At 48.2% G+C, this 21632-nt stretch overlaps 1 protein-coding gene across 6 annotated transcripts in view; it reads right to left on the reverse strand.

The window, feature by feature from the left end:
- PARVA (parvin alpha) overlaps positions 1 to 21319 on the reverse strand; it is a 191641-nt gene extending 170322 nt beyond the window's left edge. For 5 of the 6 annotated variants that reach the window (XR_008421195.1, XR_008421194.1, XR_008421193.1 and 2 more), the window contains exon 1: positions 20983 to 21319. Coding sequence is in view for 1 of the 6 variants with exons in the window: in XM_019456352.2 (XP_019311897.1) it covers positions 20983 to 21118 (136 nt within the window). In the remaining 5 variants the exon portion in view is untranslated. The remainder of the gene's footprint in view (positions 1 to 20982) is intronic. The other variant, XM_019456352.2, reaches the window with a different exon arrangement.
- Positions 21320 to 21632: the final 313 nt, after the last annotated feature.

The following is a 21632-nucleotide window of genomic DNA, read 5'->3' on the forward strand; positions in this document are numbered from 1 at the left end:
TAACCCACTGAACCACCCAGGTACACCTATTTTCCATTAAAAAAAATAATGCTATGTTGCTATTATAAGAAAAACCAACAATTAAAAAAAATCTTTTTAAATGTTTATTTTTTTAATTTTTTTTAACGTTTATTTATTTTTGAGACAGGGAGAGACAGCATGAATGGGGGAGGGTCAGAGAGAGAGACACAGAATCTGAAACAGGCTCCAGGCTCTGAGCTGTCAGCACAGAGCCCGACGCGGGGCTCGAACTCATGGACCGCGAGATCATGACCTGAGCCAAAGTCGGATGCTTAACCGACTGAGCCACCCAGGCGCCCCAATGTTTATTTGTTTTTGAGAGAGACACAGAGACAGAGTACAAGCCAGGGAGGGGCAGAGAGAGGGAGACACAGAAACTGAAGCAGGCTCCAGGCTCTGAGCTGTCAGCACAGAGCCTGACGCAGGACTCGAACTCATGAACCACAACACCATGACCTGAGCCGAAGTCGGGAGACTCAACCTACTAAGCCACCCAGGAGCCTCTAAAACCAACACTTCCTTTTAATGCAAGCAAAAAGAAAAAAAATAAACATCACTTGACTGTTGTATCTTTAGAAAACCGTCCTATAGAAATATACAAACACATATTGAGAGGCAGGATGACATAGTGGTTAAGAAAGTAACTTTTACGTACAACTGGGTGGCTCAGCCAGTTAAGTGTCCAACTTTGGCTCAGGTCATGATCTCGTGGTCCGTGAGTTCGAGCCCTGCATGGGGCTCTATGCTCACAGCTCAGGGCCTGGAGCCTGCTTCTGATTCTGTGTCTCCCTCTCTCTCTGCCCTTCCCCTGCTCTCTCTCAAAAATAAACAAACATTAAAAAGAATCAAATTTAAAGAAAGTAACTTCTAGAGCTGACAACCTGGGTCTGAATCCTGGCTCCACTATTTCCTAACTGGGCTAGAGGTTCAACTCTTTGTGCCTTGGTATATTGACACATGGGGATAGTAACAGAACCTACAGCGTAGCTACTCATGGGGTTGGCAGGATTAAATGAGTCAACATACATAAAGCTCTAAAACACCGTAAGCTCTATATAAATGTTCACAATCGTTATTATAAATCACGGGCAGGGGTGAGAGCCACGGCCAGACCACATTTCCTAATTTTTTATTTGCAGAATTGTCGAGAGGAGCAGTAGCAGTAGCAATAATAGCAAGTAATACTAAGTGTTTAAGGTGAGCCAGGCTCCATGCTAAGCACTTGACATGAATTAGCTCATTAATTATTAATAACCCTGGAGACTGGTACTGAATTCTTTCCCATTTTGTAGGGGTTGGGGGGGGAACTGAGGCTCAGGGAAATGAAGTGACTTGCCCAGGGTCACCAGACTGTTAGGTCTGTCTCCCTCCAGGGCACTGGGCAAGAGGACAGGGGGCTCTAGAGGCTACAGCACAAGCCCCTTGAGGGCAGAAATGCCCCGTGCCTTGTTCCCAGGGGGAGCCAGGATCACCAGCCCATTCTAAAGAAAAATTCCAGGACTTGTTTCCAGCCAGGGCCCTCACCCCACCCGCCTCATCCGGCCAGCAACAACAGCTGGCCTTCCTCCACCATCCGCTCAGGGTGTTGCTCCCAGGGAGTGATTTAAGCCCCAAGGAAGGCAGCTCTTGGAATGTGGCAGGAGGATGTAGGGGCTTGTGAGTCATTTCTCTCCCCTCCTCCGTGGCCCTGGATGCAATTTATTATCTTCGTCATGGGGTTTTCTGCTTCTGGTTGGCTGGGGGTGGGTGGAGGCAGTCATCCCTAAAAGGAAATCAGTCTGTCGGACGCAGAAGGAAGGACACTGGCGGCACCCAGCTGTTTGTGGGCCTGGAGGAATTCGAGGAGGCAGAAAGGCCTGGGCCAGGCTGGCAGACGCTTAGCCAGACACTGGCTTCAGATACCCACTGGAAGATGTTCCTGTGTGACTCTCTCCTCCCGTGAGAAATCTGGGCCTGTGCGAGCCCCATTTATCCTGAAATTTAAAGAGAGAACAGAAGTCCTTCCCTCAGAGAATGGGGGGCAGGGGGCCTGGGAGTGGAGAGAGAATGAAGCACACATGGGATTTTGCCTCGAAATCCAGAACATTCTCTCTGTATCAAGAATTGAGGAGGGGAGCCAGAGAATGTAATGTCTAAAAATTTGTGGTCAAGGAGAAGCATTTCCAATAAAATGAGAGATCAGGCTAACTGCTCATTTCCACCCTCTCTTTCAAAACTGATTAACAAGAAATATGAATTTTAAAGCGTGGGTAGCATTTTCCCCCCTAGTATTTCCTTCTCGAAAGCAATTTGGTAATATCCAACAAAATTCAGACCTAACACATTTTTGACTCAGCAATTCCATCTCTAAGAGTTTATTATATTATACAGATAAACAGATACAGAATGCTCTTATTTGTTTGCAAGCATGTTTAATGCAGCACTGTTTGGAGTAGCAAAACCCTAGTAAAAACAATAGGGAGATGGTTAAATTTAACTATGGCACATCCAGACAATGCATAAAGTTGCTTAAAAATTAGGTAAATCCATATGTGAAAGACACAGGTATATCTTGGAGATATTGAAGGTTTGGTTCCAGACTACCGCAATAAAGCAGATACCACAATGAAGTGAATCAAATGAACTTTTTGGTTTCCTGGTGTATATAAAAATTATGTTTACACTGTAGTATAATCCATGCAGTGTGCAGTAGCATTATGTCGTAAAAATGTTTAGACCTCTTTTAAAAAATATTTAAAATATTTTTCGCTAGAAAATGCTAACCATCATCTCAAGTTTCAGCGAGGCATAATCACTGACCGCAGATGATGTAACAAACAATGATAAAGTTTGAAATATTGAAATATTGCGAGAGACATGAAGTGAGCAAATGTTCTTGGAGAAATGGCACCGGCAGGCCTGCCTGACACAGGGTTGTCCCAAACCTTCAATTTATAAAAAAAAAAACAAAACAAAAAGCAATATTCACAACACGCGATAAAGCAAAGTGTAATAAAATGAGGTATGTCTGTACCTAAGACGGGTAAGTGGGTAAGTGGGTAAGTGGAAAAGTATGGACTGCTGAACACCCTTTACTGTGGTATTCCAGTTGTATAAAAACAAGACAAGTGTGTATGCTTGTACAACAGAGCATTTCTGACACACTATTATTACATTATCATATACTATCATCATCATCATTATTATTATCACAGGTTGCACTAGTCTATCTAAGTCCTAACTATAGGAAAGTAGAAAGGAGCCCTTACTTTTCAGTTTTTATTTCTGGCCTCTTTGAATTTTTAAAAAAGTTTTTTTTTTAATCTTTATTTATTTTTGAGAGAGAGAGAAAGAGACAGAGAGACAGAGTGCAAGCAGGGGAGGGACACAGAGAGAGGGAGACACAGAATCCAAAGCGGGCTCCAGGCTCTGAGCTGTCAGCACAGAGCCTGACGCGGGGCTCAAACTCACAAGCCGTGAGATCGTGACCTGAGCCGAAGTCAGATGCTCAACTGACTGAGCCACCCAGGCGCCCCAACTCTTTGAATTCTTTACCATAAACTTAAACATGTTTAGCTGGTTTAATAAAAATAGAAGCAATAATATTAACTGACTAAACAGAAGAGGGGAGTTCTGAGAGCACATAGACACAGCTCTTCCTCCAGGGCCCTGACAGCATCTGCCAGGGGCTCAGGTTGACAGAACACCCACTGATAGCCCGGCCTTACTTTAAACACTTTGCTAGTACCAACTCCTTTTATTTTAATGACAACCCTGGGCCGTGAGTACTAGTAACATCCCATTTTACAGATGAGGAAGCTGGGGCTCAGAGATGATGATGAACTTGTACCAGGTCACACAGTCCGGACGTGGTGGGTGGGACCAGTCTGGCGGACTCCCGAGCCCAGAAACCTCCCTACCAGGCTGCTTCTCAATAAACGTTTGTTGAACAAGTGGACAAACTAGAAAAATTGCCACCAACTTTTAAGACTAGAGAAACAAAATTATTAAACAGTCACTACTGTTGCCATTCATTCCTCGCTATTAATTATCATGATGAATGAAAAATAAACACTATATTGGGAAAAGCCAGCTGTGTTACAGAGGGCAAAGCATTGGCCTTGAGCTTGGAGAAATTAATTCAAATTCTCGCCCTACCACTTAGTAGCTGAGACCTTGGGCGAGTGACTTCACCTCTCTGAGCCTCAGTTTCCTCCTCTGTAAAGTGGGGATGACAGAGCCTCCTGGGGTTGCTGCAGGGATTAGATGTTACATCATACACGTTATATCATATATGAACGCCCCTGTGCGCTTGACATATGTTGCACACATGTAAAAACAGGAAGAGATGCTGAAGTTGGAATAAACTATGCCCGGCGCATCACCAAGCAGACCTCCGCCTTTCTCAACCTGCTGAGTTTTAAAAGTGAACTGACAATTCATATTCACATGTACTCCAACGATCTGAGGAGGAAGTCGGGGTTTTTAATTGTTCTGATCCTGCCACTAGAATATTGATTTAGGACAATTTAATACCATCTCCAAATGCCAAGCTTAATTTGCATCAGGTCAGAAGCTGGGCTGCGGAGCCCTGGCTGTTGATTTTAGCCAGGGACTTGGGAGGGCCCGTGGCGCACCTTCCTCCTGGCCCGCAGCCAGCCCAGAGCTGGCTTCACCTGGGACTCCGAGAACTGGCCGGCTGAGAAGGCCGAGTCTTTGATGGATTTTCAGTGTTTAATTAAAGTGCAGCTGGGGCCTGGGGCCGTGCTGTACCTTTCAGCGAGATATTTGTCACGGGCTGCACAGCTAGCCAGGGCTGAGGCCACTGGGCCGGGGCAAAGCCCAGACTTTGCCTGGATCCCTCTCACCCCGGGAGTCTGTGCTTTCTGCCTTTCGGAGGCCCCAGGCTCATCTTCCCGAGCTCAGTTCTCCAGGCACTAAACGCCGCCTCTGGGAGAATCTCAGAATCAGAATTCACACACGGGCCAATAGCTCCCAAACAGGGTCCCTGAGGACCTGCTTTAGAAAACATTCCAGGCCGCTCAGCTGTTCCTCAACAAACATGTTCTGTCCCCATCACTTCATTTACAGTCTAGGGGGCTACAGAGAGTCCACTCATTAAAGTCTTCTTTTTTATTATCATTATTACAGGAAATTTCAAATACGCCCCAAAGTGAGAGACTAGAATGACAATCCACCATGTACCCATCACCATTCTGCACTAAGGAGCTGTTTGTGGTCCCCTTCTGTCCATCTATACCTCAATCCCTCCACTGCATTATCTGAGGCAACTCCTAGACGTGGAAAGAAAATGTTTATTTATTTTGAGAGAGAGAGTGTGCTCGAGCATGCGGGGGAGGGGAAGAGAGACAAGGAGAATCCCAAGTTCCGCGCTGTCTGCGCAGAGCCCGACTGGGGGCCTGAACTCACAAGACCACGAGGTCATGACCCGAGCTGAGGACCAAGAGTCGGAGGCGTCACCAACTGAGACACCCTGGTGCCCTGCCAAGTCCTAGACATTTCATCATGCCACCTGCTACACGTTTCAGTAGTACCTGGAAAAGATAAGGACTTTCTTTTGTAACATGACCATGATACCCTTCTCACGCCCTACAAGTTAACAGCGATTCCTTAGGGTCATCAAATATCCAGTGAGAGCTTACACTTCCCTGCCTGTCCCATAAAAAACTTGCAGAAGCAGAATCCAAACGAGGTTCTGGCTGGGTGGGGTTTGGTGGCTTTGGCCTTCTCACCTTCTCTCATCTTCCCTTCAGCCCCCACCCTGCTCCGTGGCTTGGTGTGAGGGTTCCAGAAGCCCAGAGACACCATTTACTTATGCCTTGGACACATAACCAAGCTCCCTGCTTTAGCCTCCTCACCTGGAAAACGGGAACGATAATAACTGTCTATCTCATGGGGGTGATTGTGGCGATTAAATGCATAGAACAGAGCCTCTCACGGAAAGACAAAGACAATTCCCAAGCACAGCATCTAGGCAACCAAACACAGTTACAGATGGGAGGGAAATGGAGTAAAAAGTGGTGCAACCTGCCACATTTTTCTCAGACTCTGAGCCATTGTTCCCGGAGAGATGGTAGAATGTTCGAGTCAAGAGTTGAGTCTCTGGAGCCAGACTACCCAGGTTCAAATCCTATGGCTTCCCGTCGCCAGCAATGGCAAAACGACTCGTATTATTTGTCAAAATCCCTTTCCTTTCCCTCTGGGCAGAAAACTGTGTTTCTTTGCCTCTCTTGCACTTAGGTGTGGCCACATAACTGACTGACTTCTGGCCGGTGGCAAGCGGGCAGAAGCGATATGCATCAAGTCTACGCCTGGCAGGTAAAAGCCTCCCACTGAAGTCTTGCTCTCTTTCTCACCAGCCCCCCTTGGTTGATCGGTGAGGACTCAAAGAACCTAGAAAAATGAAGAGCAGTAAGATGCAAGGCACTTGGATCCCTGAATGACCACGTGGGAGGCAATCCAATCAAGGGGGGTGGGGGAGGTCTGGCTGGCTCAGTGGGTGAAGCATGGGACTCCTGATCTTGGGGTTGTGAGTTCAAGCCCCATGTAGGTTGTAAAGATCAGTTAAAAAAAAAAAAAAAAAGAATGACGCCATGGGGTTTTGCTATAAGAGATAAACTTTTATTATGTTAACCTTCTGAGAATCTGGGGCTTATCTATTATAGCAGCTAGTGCTACCTTAACTAATACATTAACCTTCACTCTGGGCAAGTTACCTGGTCTCCCTGTCCTTCACTTTCCTCATTTGTAAAGGGGCAAAGCTGCTAATAATACCTATTTCACGGGGCAGTTAGGAAGATCAAATAAGTTAATATATCTAAAGCATCTACTACATTGCCTGGCCCATTTAGTTCTGCAAAAGTACTTGCCCCTGATGCATTTGTGTTATTATCATTGTCTTTAGTATCATTATTTGAAAAGTAATGGTATACCATCAAGAATTTCCACATTTACAAGTTGGGGCCAAAATTTTATTCCAGTCAATTTCTAGTTCAATAATGAAAGCTGGTGGTATAACAGGATTAAGACAATTTGCTCAGCAGGAAATATTTCAGGAATACAGTCATCCTGTTGAGATGAGTTGCACCTCGTACAGGATGCGGCAAGTCTCTGGCACTCCCAGCCAACTTAAAAAAAAAAAAAACAAAAACGGGAGGATGAGATTTTCCCGGCGTGTACCTTTCTGGGTTATCGGCCAGAGCTCTCTTCATGCTCAGGACTGAGGGGAGGTGCACTGACCTCCTTGGACCTTAAAAGCCTGTGCACCCAAGAAGATCTATGAATGTCCAAACGGCACAAGAAAAGATGACCTTTCAGGGCAACGCAAATGAGAACCACAGTGAGATACACTGGAATACTACTTGGCAATGAGAAAGAATGAAATCCTGCCATTTGCTGCAACATGGATGGAACTGGAGGGTATTATGGTAAGCGAAGTAAGTCAGTCAGAGAAGGACAGATATTATACATTTTCGCTCCTGTGGAACCTGAGAAACTTCACAGAAGACCACGGGGGAAGGAAAGGGGGACAAAATGGTTAGAATCAGAGAGGGAGGGAGAGAGGTAAACCATAAGAGACTCTTAAATACAGAGAACGTACTAAGGGTTGATGGGATGGGGTGGGGGAGAGGGGGCAAACAGGTGACGGGCATTGAAGAGGGCACTTGTTGGGATGAGCACTAGGTGTTGTATGGAAGCAATGAATCACAGGAATCTACCCCCAAAATCAAGAGCTCACTGTATACACTGTATGTCAGCCAACTTGACAATAAATTATATTAAAAAGAAGAAGAAGAAGAAGAAGCCAGAGCACATTCTCACCTCATCCGAAGCCTTTGAGAACTACATGCCCTGTGTTAAAATCCAGGCTCACCTCTGTGTGCAAATGACAATGCCATGACATATACATGCTAATGAGTCTAAAGCTCAGGAGAGAGGTCATGGCTGGAAGTGTAAGTTGGGAGGTTACCAACACATCCAGGTAGGAGATGAAATGCTCATCCACGCTCCCATGAATAGTAATAACCCCATGTTACCAACCCTCCACAAACGCAAGTCTCTGACCCCAGATATACAAGCAGGGTTGGTTCCGCAAGGTCCCCCTTTTTAGAGCATCAGCTAGACCACGAATCACACTTCCCAGAACCAGTAATACTAAATGGGCGAGGTAGCTGGGAGCCCAAATCACTTAAATTGATGTCATATCGTTTGAAAAGCTGACATTCGGGCCCTACAAATGGAACGACAATTGCCATCTATCCAATTCCTGGCCCTGGGCTCCTGTTTCCCACCTGCTCCAACACCAATTTAAGCAATTCTGAACTTTGATCTCCACGGCAGAATGTCTCAGATTTATTGAAGTGTCAGGTCCCACTTGTGCTAACATCCACCCCTGGCAGGGCCATTACAAGGTGTGAAATCTGGGTGCCCATCACCCCGGCACGGCGACAATCACAAGGAACGAATCAATCTGCCTCTCCATAGTTATCATGGGAGCCTTGTAATTTACCATAATGACAGGCACAGAGGAAAAGCAGGCGAAGGGATCGTTCTGTGCTCCAGGCACTTGGGACATGTGCTGGAGGGGCTACTGAGCCCACCAAGAGAGGCCTTGCAACTGTCAGCCAAGAGGCAATTGCTACTCCCTGCAAAGGGTTGTCTCGGCACTTCCCCGTGTCCTGGGTTGCTTTACAATGGAATTGTGTCACCTTCCTTTTGCGTTTTTGCAAACAGCATCAAAAACTGTTGGCTCCTGCTGCCCCTGCTTCTCCCGGCTGTCACTATGAACTACCTGTCATCCACAGGTCACCTCACCAGGGCTGGGAGCCAGCGACAGCTCAGCCCTGGCAAAAAGGAAAACCCCTCTCCACTGAAAGTTTGTTTCCACGCCTGGCGTGAAGCGGGGGGATGGATGAGTGAGGCAAGACCCAGGGTTCCTGTGTAAACATTAGGAGCCTCCTCACTTACCTCCGCTTATGGGGTCAGTGACTCCCGAGTCCACACTGAGGCTGTAGCCTGCTCCTGCCCCTCACCTGCTCAGCCGGAGTCCTGACTTGCCTGCTAAGTTCTACCAGTGTCTGCCCCAAGCCCCTGAATCTGAGACCCCATCCTGGACTTGGATAAGCCTCCCTGATTCAGAACGCAGGCACCCCCAACAGATGCCACGAACCTCTGCACCCTGCCACTTCAATGCCTGCCCCAACGAAGCTGGAATTCCCTGTCCCATAAATTTGCAGACCCTGTTCCTGAACCCCTCCCTAATTTTGCCTCTCCACGGGGGCTACGGCCAAAGCCACGTTGGCTAGGAATTGTTTTGCATTGAAGAGTCAATGTAAATACTGCAATTGGCAGATTACTGGTTGTACTGATGAACACATCCCAGAAAGGAGGAGTAAGCGCGGATCCTGCTCCATGGAGCACCCTGGTGTTTCGGGGAGCCCCGTGACCTGGGTTGATGTCACTGAGGGAGCAGAAACAGTCTAGTAGCCTCGCCTCCGGGCCATCCCACATCATCACCATCATGATCCCCAGGAGACCTGCTGCGTTTTCATGAAGAGCATCATTCATGGCTCCTCATTGCCCGACTGGGATTTTCCCAGCACAGAAGAGGGGAGGGGCCTCTGGATTTTAAAAGAGATAAGGAAATGAGTAAAGGGAACACAGCATGATTCAAGGATGAAATAAATGCCCTGACACACCACTCCCTGTGAGGGAGTCGGCCTCCATAAGCGACTCCCCAGAAACACTCCCTGGGGTGCTGGGTGTGATAATTCCATGCTCCATCTGGCTCAGATCCACTCTTAGCAGAGGAGATGAGACACCTGACTGCTGACTCCTGATGCAGGTTGAGGAAACTGAGCCCTGGAGGCATCAGCCCAGCCCCCTCAGTCAAGATCCCTCAGAAACTCAGAAGGCTCCTGAATCCTATCCCTTCTCTTCTGTCAGCCTGGGGTAGGGAGGGGTTTCTTCCTCCAGCTTCAAGACCCTGCTTGCAAACACCATGTCTCCTAAGGGGTCCTCAACGCTGGCAACCCAAATTCGTCCACCATAGCACTCCCCACCGTCTTGTCATGACCTCCTGTTTGTGGTTATTGAGTGTGGGGCAAGTCCAAGAATTCCGAAGTCGGGAGGTGGGGAGGAAGAGACCAAGACAAGGAGGGACTTGTTGATCAAACCTTCACTGGCTCTCACATGAACGGGGGAGAACTCAGCAGGGCAGGGGGTGGCTGTGACTCCCAGGGGAACTTTAAGGAAAACCATTCCAAAGGCACCGTGGGCCCTGTTAGAAGAGCAGGCAACTTGGGTTGATATACCAGGCCACGTACGGATGGAAGGATGGGCCCAAGAGAATGTTCTGAAATAAAGACCTGCCTGTACTACAGCTTACTGTGAACATGTTACTGGCCAGGAGGGAAATTGCACTCCCCTGACCCATAACCCTACCCCACACCCCACAACTTAGGTGCCCTGGTCCTGCTAGCTGGAAGCAAACAAAAACTTCTGGCCTGACAATGTTGGTTTTACTTTCCAACAGCCTACTGGGAAGACCACCCAGACCCCAAAGCAGAAATTTCTCTGTGGTCATCAATGATAAACTATCAGTGTTACACAAGCCAACTGGCACCCTTTGACCCTATAACTGTACTTCTGGGGCTCTATCCAAGGAAAATTGTTCTTAATTTTTAAAAAAGCTTTAGGCAGCATTATTTCTAGGGGAAAAAAAAAAAGAGTGGGAGAGGACCGAAAGAAATGGGTGAACAAGAGAACATTCACTCAATGAATATTATGCACCTATAAAAATATGTTTAGTAATATTTGTAACACAAGTTATATTTATATAATAATAAACCGAAAATACAGTTATAGGAGTTTTATCTATATAATATACATGGCATACTTATGATTATAAAAAGTTATCATGAAGAAAAAGGACAGACAGAAGTAAACCAAAATTACAATAGTGATTGCCTTTGAGAGGTGGAATTTGCACGGCTGTTTTCTATCTTCCCATAAATCCCAAAAGCATGGGTTAATTTTATAATGGGAAAAAAAACCCACTTTTGTTAAAAAATTAGATGCTAAGCAATTTGGTTCATTCTTTGTTCCCCTGAGAAAGTGTGCAATAGTAAAGAATATTTCTGTTTTGGGGCACCTGGGTGGCTCAGTCGATTAAGCCTCCGAATTCAGCTCAGGTCATGAAGTCACGCTTCATGAATATGAGCCCTGCATCAGGCTCTGTGCTGACAGTGCAGAGCCTGGAACCTGCTTCAGATTCTGTCTCCCTCTCTCTCTGCCCCTCCCCCACTCATGTTCTGTCTCTCTCTCTCTCTCTCTCAAAAATGAATAAATGTCAAAAAAAATTAAAAAGAAAAGAATATTTCTGTTTCAACTAAGTTGATGGCTTCTTCCATCCATGGCCCACCTTCTCCCTAAGGCCTGTGTGAAAGAAACACCAGGACACTAGCCACAAAGATGGTTTTTCTCAGGCTTTAGGAGGCTGGTGTGTTCACGGTGACAGAATGATCACTTAGCACGTACTAGTAGAACCAGATTTTCGGTGAGTCCTACAGCGATCCGCACTCCATGCAAATGCGCGTCCTGGGCCACAGCAAGGACACAGCATCTACAATTAACAGATTGTGCAGCGAGCCAGTCTGCCCTTTTAGTAGGTTCTATCTGTTGGCGGGTGGGAGTAGGGAGTCTTGTAGTGATTGAGCTCTCTCATTAAGCAGCATGGACAGTGGCCCTGCTCTGGCTGTTTTGCAGATTTCCCTGGCTGGGCACCTGGTGAGTAAAGGAAGCTGAGAAGCTCAGGAAGGGATGAGCAGGGCAGGGGAACGAACAGGCAGACTTCGGACTTTGGGGAATTACAGGAATTCAGAATCTCTCTTGCAGAGTTTGGGTCTTTGGTCTCCCCCAAACCTTGCCAAGAGGCTATTTCACTCAGTCCTCCATCATTCACACACTGTCCTGCATACCCACAACACCATTTCCACAGGGCAAGCTTTTCTGGATGAAAACGAAGAACTCCGGCCTCTACACTCGGACTGGTCACCGCCCTTGGCCAGCGGGCCTCCTTGCAGGCTCCCAGCCTCCACTGCATCATCACTACCCCTAGATCCTAGGACCCAAACCTCTGGTCCCAGGGGGGGCCTTGTATGTTTGTCAAAGAACAGGGATAAATGATAAAGTCCTTCCACAAAGGGTAAAGAGATTCCTGGTAGGAGGAGGTAGTTTTATAACATGTGCGCACACACACGTGCACACACACACCCACACACACGCCCAGCATTTGAGGCCTGGATGGAATCAGAGGACCAGAATTGTCATCCAAGGTTCAGCAGAGTTTGAAGTAACCTGGGGACACCCTCAGTAGGAATCAGATGCCCACTGATGATTCAGGCGGTTAGTTAGCCATTTTGCAGAGAACCTGTTTAGTACCTGGTGCCAGGCAAGGCACGTGGGGTGCAAATGTGAGCAGACCAGACATGACTCCTGCCCTCCCAGAGCCCACAGGGAAAAGAAGAGAAGGGATGAGGTCAGGGCCTAAGCTAGATGATGAGGCCTCCTTGTCCTGAGGGCTCTAGTCCTCAGACAAAACCGTCATACGGATTTTCTTAACTGATTTCAGGCCGCAGAACATACTGAAAACTTAACAGAATGCTTATACCTTTTTTTCAAGTATTTTATTTTTTTTCAGCTTTGTTATAATCGGAATTGTTGTAGAGCTTTCCCCAAATGCGTTCTTTTTTCCATGACAGAGAGTAGGATTTTAGATGCTTACAAACGTTTACATAAGGATTTCATCTCTTCTGTACTAATGGCTAAAACATAATTATGAACTGTGCTTGTTAACCAGACAGAGATATTCCATGAGACACGATTCCTAATATGGAGGTGTCCTTGGGCTGGGGCCCACTTATCCTGGTTCCCATCTCCTCCTCCCGACACAGAGGTGCCTTCATTAGTGGAGGAAAGAAAGAGGTCTTTGTGATGATGTCATTCCCAGACCACCCTACACAGACAATAAAACTGAATTTGAGAGAAGCCTGGTGAAATGAGAGCTCAGAAATCATAGAATGCCAGAACTGCACGGGCTCTCGGAGGTTATGTAGCCTAACCTGCCGATGTTAGAAATGGGCCAAGAGGAAGAGGCCTGAGATTACACAACCAGTTAGCAGGGGACTATTTTCACCAAGGTAAATACGGGGAAATTCACTGCACGGAAACTCCAATATCGTTAGGCGTTAAATATTATGCGAGGCAGGAGGGCTACAGGAAAGGGGCTCTTGCCACGTTGGGCGACAGGCTCACCCACAGATGGTCGCAGTGCAATGCGGCCAGTGCTACAACAGAGCCACGGACAAGGTGGGGTGGGACCACAGAGAAGGAAGCACCTCGCTCCCTGGGGGAACTAAGGAAGGGATCAAGCTGAAGGGGAGCTCTGAATTGGGTTTTAATGACTAAATAGAAGTTTGTTGTATAGAGAAAGGAAAAAGGTCATTCCAGAAATTTGGAACAGCATGTAGAGAGGTTAAAACGTGCAAGAACATGATGTGTCTGGGGAATAAAGGGTGGTTTGGTGTGGCTAAAATGGAGGCTTCCTGAAAGGGAATTAAAGGCAAGACCAGAAGGGGAGACCAAGGAGCAATTGAGAAGGTCCTGAAAGCCAGGCTAAGAAGTTTGCCAGAGGGGATATTATCCTTGCGCTTAAATAAAACGGTATATTGGCAAAAGGATGAAGGGGGGGTTGAATAAAAAAGTACCAGAGGACTAGCAGGGTGGATGTACAACATGTCAGCTGGAAAATAAAAACAGTAAAATTTTATAAAATGAAACAATCTCAAAGGAGACAAAGAGCACTTGTGAGGCCTGACCCGAGGCGAGGAGGGAAGGTCGAATTGGCAGGTCTCCCTCAGAGACGGTTGTGTGTGGAGACACATGGAGCAGGGCTGGGCCCACCTCTGCCCATGGGCTGTAGCTAGCCTGCATCTATTTCTGTTCAGCCCAACTGCTAAGAACGGCTTTCACATTTTTAAATGACTGAAAACAAACAAGAATATTTTGCGACACATGAAAATTACATGAAATTCAAATTTCAGGGTCCATAAGTCAGTTTTATTGGAACATGGCCACATGTGTTCATTCACCTATTATCTACCGTAACAAGGGCAGAGCTGAGGACAGGTGGGGGGCCAGCAAAGTCTTGAATAGCTGTTTGCCCTTTTTTTAAAAAAAATTTAAATGTCTATTTCTTTCTTAGAGAGATCATGAGCAGGGGAGGGGCAGAGAGAGCAAGAGACACAGAATCTGAAGCAGGCTGCAGGCTCTGAGCTGTCAGCGCAGAGCCCGACGCAGGGCTCGAACTCACAGACCGTGAGATCATGACCTGAGCCAAAGTCGGTCGCTCAACTGACTGAGCCACCCAGGCGCCCCACTAATTGCCCTTTAAGAAAAGGTTGCTGACTTCTGAAATATAGGATGACCATGGCCTTAAGCAACTGGTGGGATGGTGGGAGAGGAAAAAGCAGATTGAGGCAAGTGGGCAGTGTAGTAATTCCCTCGAGGGCAGTGCTGAATTGGAGGAACCTGTGGCATACCCAAGAGACAGTGGAAAGATGTGCCTAGACTACAGGTGAAAGATCTGGATTTAAATGTGGATTTGGGCATCATCAATGGGCAGATGGTCATTGAAGCCATGGAAGTGAGATAATCCATGGGAGAGAAAAACATAAACACACCCCAAAACAGAGAGCAAAGCCGGCGAAGTCAGAAACCCAGGAAATGCTACTGAGGGGATACACAGACGAGAAAAGTCCAAGAAGGAATCTGAGAAAGACAAGGCAGAGACACAGGGAGCAATTCCAGAGTGAATGAGGGCAAGGGAGAAGATGTTTTAAGGAAAAGAGAGCTAAAAAAGAATGTCAAGAGCCCAAGTGCAATCAGGACAGAAGAGGAGACCGTGGGTCCTGGAGCCGTCAGCCAGGGAAGCTGAACAGTGGGAACAGGTGGAGACCCGACGGCCTCCAGGACTCCACGCATAACTGCCTTCCTTCGTCCCACTAGCCACTCCCACTCAGTCTCTCTCCACAGGTCCTCAGTGTTCAAAAGCCTCGGGGCTCAGGCCCTGGACCTCTTCTACTCTCTAGCCCAGACACCTCCCCCTGAACTGGGCTCTCAGAACTAACATGGCCACTGCGACGTCCAGCGGGCACCTCTACTGACCAGGCCCCACGTGCTTTCTCCCCAAACCAGCTCTTCTGGTGGACTTGTCCAGCTCAGTTAAAATCAGTCTTGTCTCTCCAGTTGTTCAAACCCAAGTCCCTGGAGTGCTCTCAATTATCTGCTTGTCTTCCCTCCAACCTTGCAGGAAACCCTACCCACCACGTCTTCAAACTACATCCAGGGTTCGGTGTCCACCCCTCCACTCCGGGCGCCACCACCACCCTCCCGGGTCATCAGAGCAGCCTCCTAGCTGGTGTCCCTGCTTTGACCCCCTCAGTCACTTAGCACCAATGATCCCGCTAAAACAGAAGTGCAGTCGTCTTATTCTCTATGCAACACCACCCCCCCCCCCATACCTTCCTATCTCATTCTGAGTAAAGGCCCCAGTCATACAATTGCCTCCAGGGTCCTGCACAACCTGCCCCACCCTCAGTCTAATCCCTGAGACCTCACTACCTTCCACAACAGTGCTTGCTCTCTCCTCCAGTCACAGTGACCTCCGTATTGGTTCTCAACACATCACATCCACTCCTGCCTCAGAGCCTTTGAATTCGCCATTCCCTCTGCCTGCACTGCTCTTTTCCGAGATACACATATGACTCTCTCCCTCACTTCCCACAAGTCTTTATTAGAATACTCTGTTCGGGGCGACCGGGTGGCTCAGTCGATTGAACGTCCAACTCTATTTCGGCTCAGGTCATGATCCTAGGGTCATGGGACTGAGATCCCCATCGGGCTTTGTGCTGAGTGTGGAGCCTGCTTAGGATATTCTCTCTCTCTCTCTCTCTCTCTCTCTCTCTCTCTCTCCCTCCCTCCCTCCCTTTGCCCTTCTCCCCAGTTTGTGCTCTCTCTCCCACTTCTGAAATTAAAAAAAAAAAACAACCCTTCTCAGGGAGGTTTTAGCCATCCTATTTAACACCGCCAACCATCATCTCTCATCCCTCAACACCCTATGTTCTGTTTCCTGCTTTATTTTGCTCTAAAGCCCCTATAACTACTCTAATACAATACACATAATTTACCAATTTATCTTGTTTATTATCAGTCTCCAATGCTAGAATGTAAGCTCCATGAAGGCAGGGATTTTTGTCTGTTTTCTCCCCCCATGACACCCCAGCGCCTAGCATGGTGCCTAGCACATGGTATGCACTCAGTAAATGATTACTGAAAGAGTGAGGATAGTGGGTCAGGAAGTGACTAGGAAATAAGAAAGAGAAAGTCAGTACAGGCAAGTCTTTCAAGACCTCTGGTTGAGTAGCTTAAGAGGAAATCATCATCAGGAGACTTTCTTTAAATGGGAAAGGCTCAAGCGTATTTACAGCATGTTAAGGGGTAGAGTAGCTATGAAAGAGATTGAAGATACAAGGGCAAGGGTTTTTAGCTATGCCAAGTCTGGGGGAAGCGGAAATGGATGGTTCTCACAAACAAGGGGACAAAGAACCTCTCTGAAGGGACGGGGGCAGGAAAGGAGCATGAAAGGAGGTGTAGATCTGGGGCAAAGAAGGGAAATTGAACAAGTTCATACCTGGTACACAGTTTTCTATCTCAAGGTCTGAATTCGAGCTTGAGTGGTGAGGGTTTGAGGCGGCACTTTAGAAAATAAGAATGCATGCTGCTTAGGGGAGAAGAAGAGGACTGCTCAGCAGGGCTGGGGGTCCCCCCCCCCCATTCCATAAATCTGTTGCAGACTTTTGGGATTTTCCCCAGTTACACTGGAAGGCCAATGATAACCAAAGGTGTAAGCCCTAGAATTATTATAAAGTTATCAGATTAAAGCCCTTATTGGACACTTTGGGCACTGGACAAAATGCTAAACTCTAAGGGATAATAAAAAAAAAATGGGTAAATGATAGGAATAATCATTGCTGCTGACCCAATTCAGGGCACCTTCAGCTGGCCAATACAATTCAAGATGATGTCCCTGGAAAGAGCAAGTCTTGAGGACAGATCTGGAGGAAAAAAGGGGCTCTTTGGCAAAGGACTCTGAAAGGCTAGTCTAAGGACCTACACCAGAGGGCTGTGTATAGCATAAATGAGGACCAGAACCTCAAAAGAGAAGATCCACAGTGAAAAACAAAGCCAGTTAACTACAACTCATGAAAATGGGCCCAGATATTCTAAAATGCTGAAATGTGACATTTTGGAATCGAGAATAGTGGACGTGCAAGGAAAGATCCCTAATTTCCAAACGGACCAAAGCAGGATTATAAGGGCTTCATAGTGTCATGAGCTCCTTGGCCATCTGCAAAACCCATAGAATCTTCTGCAGTCCATAACGAAAAGACTATCTCAAATTAAAGACCATGTCAAATTGAATTATCGATTTTAATAGCTGCCATTCATTACTCACACCATGCTATGCATGTTACATATTATATCTCCATTTTATAGATGAAGAAAAACAGACACTTGGAGAGATAAGAAAGTTGTCCTAAGTCATAGCAATAAATAAGGGGTGGACCAGAAATCAAACCCAAAGGTGTCCGGTCCCAGAAATCAAACCCAAAGGTGTCCGGTCCCAGAAATCATGGTTTTAACCTCTATTTTCTCTTTATGGTGTTATTTTTTTCTTACTGAAGACACAGGAGTGATGACTAGTTTTAATGTATTCTTCTGAGATTTACAGTCATTCTTTGATGTATGCAGTAGGCATTCTTAGGAAAGCATATTTTCATATGAAATTATTGACTCAATAATCTAACATGTATTACGTCTTTCCAATCTTTGTGTCCTACAGTGGGACAACAGGTGTCAAGTGAATGAATGGCAGTCCTTGGGCCCAGGAGAATTCAGTGCTCAAGCACTGAGATAATATGTAGATAGACTGATATCAGTGAACTTGAGGAATCATATTGTAGAAAATTGGGAGGGTGGAAATAGAAGAAAGCAGTTTCTGCAAAGCACAGAGCTGAAGGTTTATGCAAGATCTAACCTTACCAGTATCGAAGTGAGGGTTAGCGGGCCCTTAACAGGTACAGCAATGATCACTGAGACCCAGCACGCACACACCAAGAGCAGGTCATTTCAGACCAACCCCACTGCCTTCTTTGAGCTCACAGAACTACCACCTGTGGTGGCAAGCAGCTGGGGCTGGGGGGGGGGGGGGGGCCTTAACAAGAAGTGTGTGCTCTTCAACTCACCATTTACATCCCCTGGATTAGTTAATAGGCTGAGTCACAGAACCAGGACTTAACAGTTAAGTATAGACAAAGACACAAATAAGATCTTGCACCTGGTTTCAAAAACCCAATTGAGTCCATCTGAGATAAGAAAGGGGGTGGTTCAGGAGCAAGAAACGTAACAATGTCTTTGAGTCACGGTGCGCCTAAGTGGTTCAGTCGGTTGAGCGTCCAACTTCCGCTCAGGTTATGATCTCAAGGTTCATGAGTCTGAGCCCCAGGTTATGATCTCAAGGCTCACGAGTTTGAGCCCCGCATCGGGCTCTGTGCTGACAGCTCGGAGCCTGGAGCCTGCTTCAGATTCTGTGTCTCCCTCTCTCTCTCTGCCCCTCCCCGGCTTACTCTCTCGCTCTCGAAAATAAATAATAAGACACATTAAAAAAAAAGTCTTTGAGTAAGCCGATAGGAAACTCAGTGAGAGAGAACAGTGTGATGTAGCTGAGAGAATAAGGAAGAACAGCCTTCGCTGCACTGCTGGAACCTGGCGTCTGTACCATAACAAAGGAGGGGACAGCCCTGTTCTAACCTGGACCAGACTACCACACTACTACATGGACTTCTGGGCAGCTCACTTTGAGAGGGTCTGCTATGATTTTCATTTTCCCCACTCCCCACTATGATCTCTGCACTGCTCTGTGCCCTGAGGAAGCTGACCCCTACACGTTGCATTGTCCAGATTCCTTGCCTGGTGACGTCCCACCGGGTGCAGCCAATCAGGAGCACCAGCAAGGGAGTCAGGGGCAAGAAGAGAGAACGAACACAGTATCTCTTGTGCCAACGTCAACGTCTCCCTGCTCCGTCTCCACATTCCTGACAGTGGCTGTGTTTCTGTCCAGTGTCAGACGGCACCCTCTTCTGTAGTTCCAGCTCTCTGTGGGTTCCGGCTTGCTCCCCCTGTCCCTTCAGGTCTAGAGGTGGTAACAGCTTCCACCTGTGGGTTGCTAGCTCCCAAGTTCCTTATCGTCCTTTCTGGGTTCCCTTACCCCTGCCCTCACCTGCGAAAGTAGTCCCTTCACTACAGTATTTTCAAAATCCCGATTGAGTTGACCTTCTGTTTCCAGCAGGGCTCCCAAATGAAACTGAAGGGGTAGGAGGCCAGCAGGCCAAAAAAAAAAAAAAAAAATCGTGCCTAGGAGGACCAACTAGAGGAACAGAGGATGTTTGTGCTGGTGAAGGGAAGGCTCCAGAAAACAGGCTAATCCACTTGAAAGAAGTGAAGGGCTACTATCAGACTCATTCTCCTGGCTCCATGAACAGTACTAGATACAGAGAGACCAACTCTGTATTTTTACCATAAACTTTTCTAAAGAGTGGGCAAAGGTGGGGTGAGCACTCTCAGTAGGCCACAGGCTTCAGAAATTCCGAGTTGTTTACTCTTGGCAAGGCAGCCCATACCAGGAACACAGTAGGAAAATCCTAGAAGGGTAGTTTAGGGCTTTCCAAGCCAAGATGTCATGATTTGCTACCGGCTATATACTACTCAGACCGTGGTTTACCAAAATAGCCAAATTGGGGGAAAACCATGTTTGCTCACTCCAATATAGAAAACAGCAGCTTAGTTCTTTAAGTGTGATAATTCTCAGCACTGACGTTCTTTTTTTTTTTTTTACCCTTTCAGACACCTCAGAAACACAGACCTTATTTTACATCTCAGCATCACAGCCCTCAAAAGGATTATTTCCCAAACCGCTAAGCAGTCCATGAAAAACTTTCATCAAGCAACTTCTATCGACACATCTATCACCAAAACTTCTTCAGAACTGTCACCTCATTTGTCAGACCAAAATCCGAGAGGTGAAATCTGCCAATGACACAGAATATTTTACATGCAAATTGTCCTGGGTGGGGGAAGATCACCTCAGTCCACGCTGGTGGGGAAAAAGAAAATGTTTTTTTACAAGAGCCCTCAACTCCTGAGTTCACAGAAGGGTCACAGCGCGTGATGCTAAGTGTGTCTAATCCGAGTTTTCTCCTTGACTGCGAGTTCCTCATTTATTACAGGGCCCGACCGCTAGGAAAGCCAGCTTTTCCACTCATTCATTCCACAAACATATGATGCCGATCACTAAGAGCGCCCTGCTGGTCCCTGGGGGCGGACACAGGCTCCAGGGGCCGATGCTGCTTCTAGAGTTCCGTGGGTCCAGGAACCCAGCTGCTTTGAAAGGCCAACGAGGGCAACCAGCGCGAGCGCGGCGCCCAGGAAAGTTTCCGCAGGAACTTGGGGAACGACGGGCGCGGGCCTGAGGGAGGACGCCGCCTCCGGCTGGGGGCCCGGCCGCCCCCTCGGGCCACGCGGCGCCCGCCCCCGGCCCAGCGCGGGCGTCGCCGGGTCCTGGGGACGCCCTACCCGGGCACCACCGGGCCCTAGACACCCGGAGCGGGACAGCGGCGACGACCAGCGGGGCGCGCTCGGCCCCGGCCCGCATTTCGGGCAGCGCGCTCCCGCGCCGCCGCGCGCCCCCGCCGCGTCGGGCACCCGCGGCGCGCTCCCGCCCGGCCCCGGAGTCCCGGCCCCTCGGCCCGGGCCCTGCAGCGCGCCAGGCCCGGCCGCACTCACCCTCCTTGGCTTTCTTCCTCCGGGCCAGCGTCCCTCCGAGTTTCCCCAAGAAGGAGTCATCTTTCTTCCGGGACGGGGGCGACTTGGGAGTGGGGGACTTGGGGACGGAGGGCGACTTCTGCGGGGACGTAGCCATGGCGGCGGAGCGGGCAGCCGCGCGCGGGCCGGCCGGGACGCGGAGCTGGCGCTGGGCGGGCGCGGCGGGACTGAGGCTGCGGCTTTCCAAACGGAAGCGGAATTATTCCAAGCATTTGAGGCAGCTCACGCTCGCCTTTCCCTTCCCTCTCTCCCTCCCTCGCGCCGCCCTCCGCCCTGGAAGGAGCTGCGCGCTCGGGCCCTTGCCGTTTGGGCCTGTGTCCGCGCCCCTTGGCTGCCCAGAGAAGGGAGGGCGCCCCAAATCTGCCCCTTGCGGGACGGTTGGCCTTGTCTCCGTGTGTGTGTGTGTGTGTGTGTGTGTGTGTGTGTCCTTCCAGCCTGGGAGCTCTCGAACCTAGAGGACACATTGCCCCTGGCCTTTGCACCCCTTACAGATCCTGGTACGAATCGGGGGCTCAGTGATTTGTAACGCAAAGCGACCGGCTACTCTGTCCCCCCAGTGTCTTCGCTGGGCTGTTGGGTGAGGAGCTTCCACTCCCCCTGAATTTCTACCT

Source organism: Panthera pardus, unplaced genomic scaffold (assembly GCF_024362965.1).
Source record: "Panthera pardus isolate Hobbes unplaced genomic scaffold, ASM2436296v1 HiC_scaffold_12, whole genome shotgun sequence".
Taxonomy (NCBI): domain Eukaryota; kingdom Metazoa; phylum Chordata; class Mammalia; order Carnivora; family Felidae; genus Panthera; species Panthera pardus.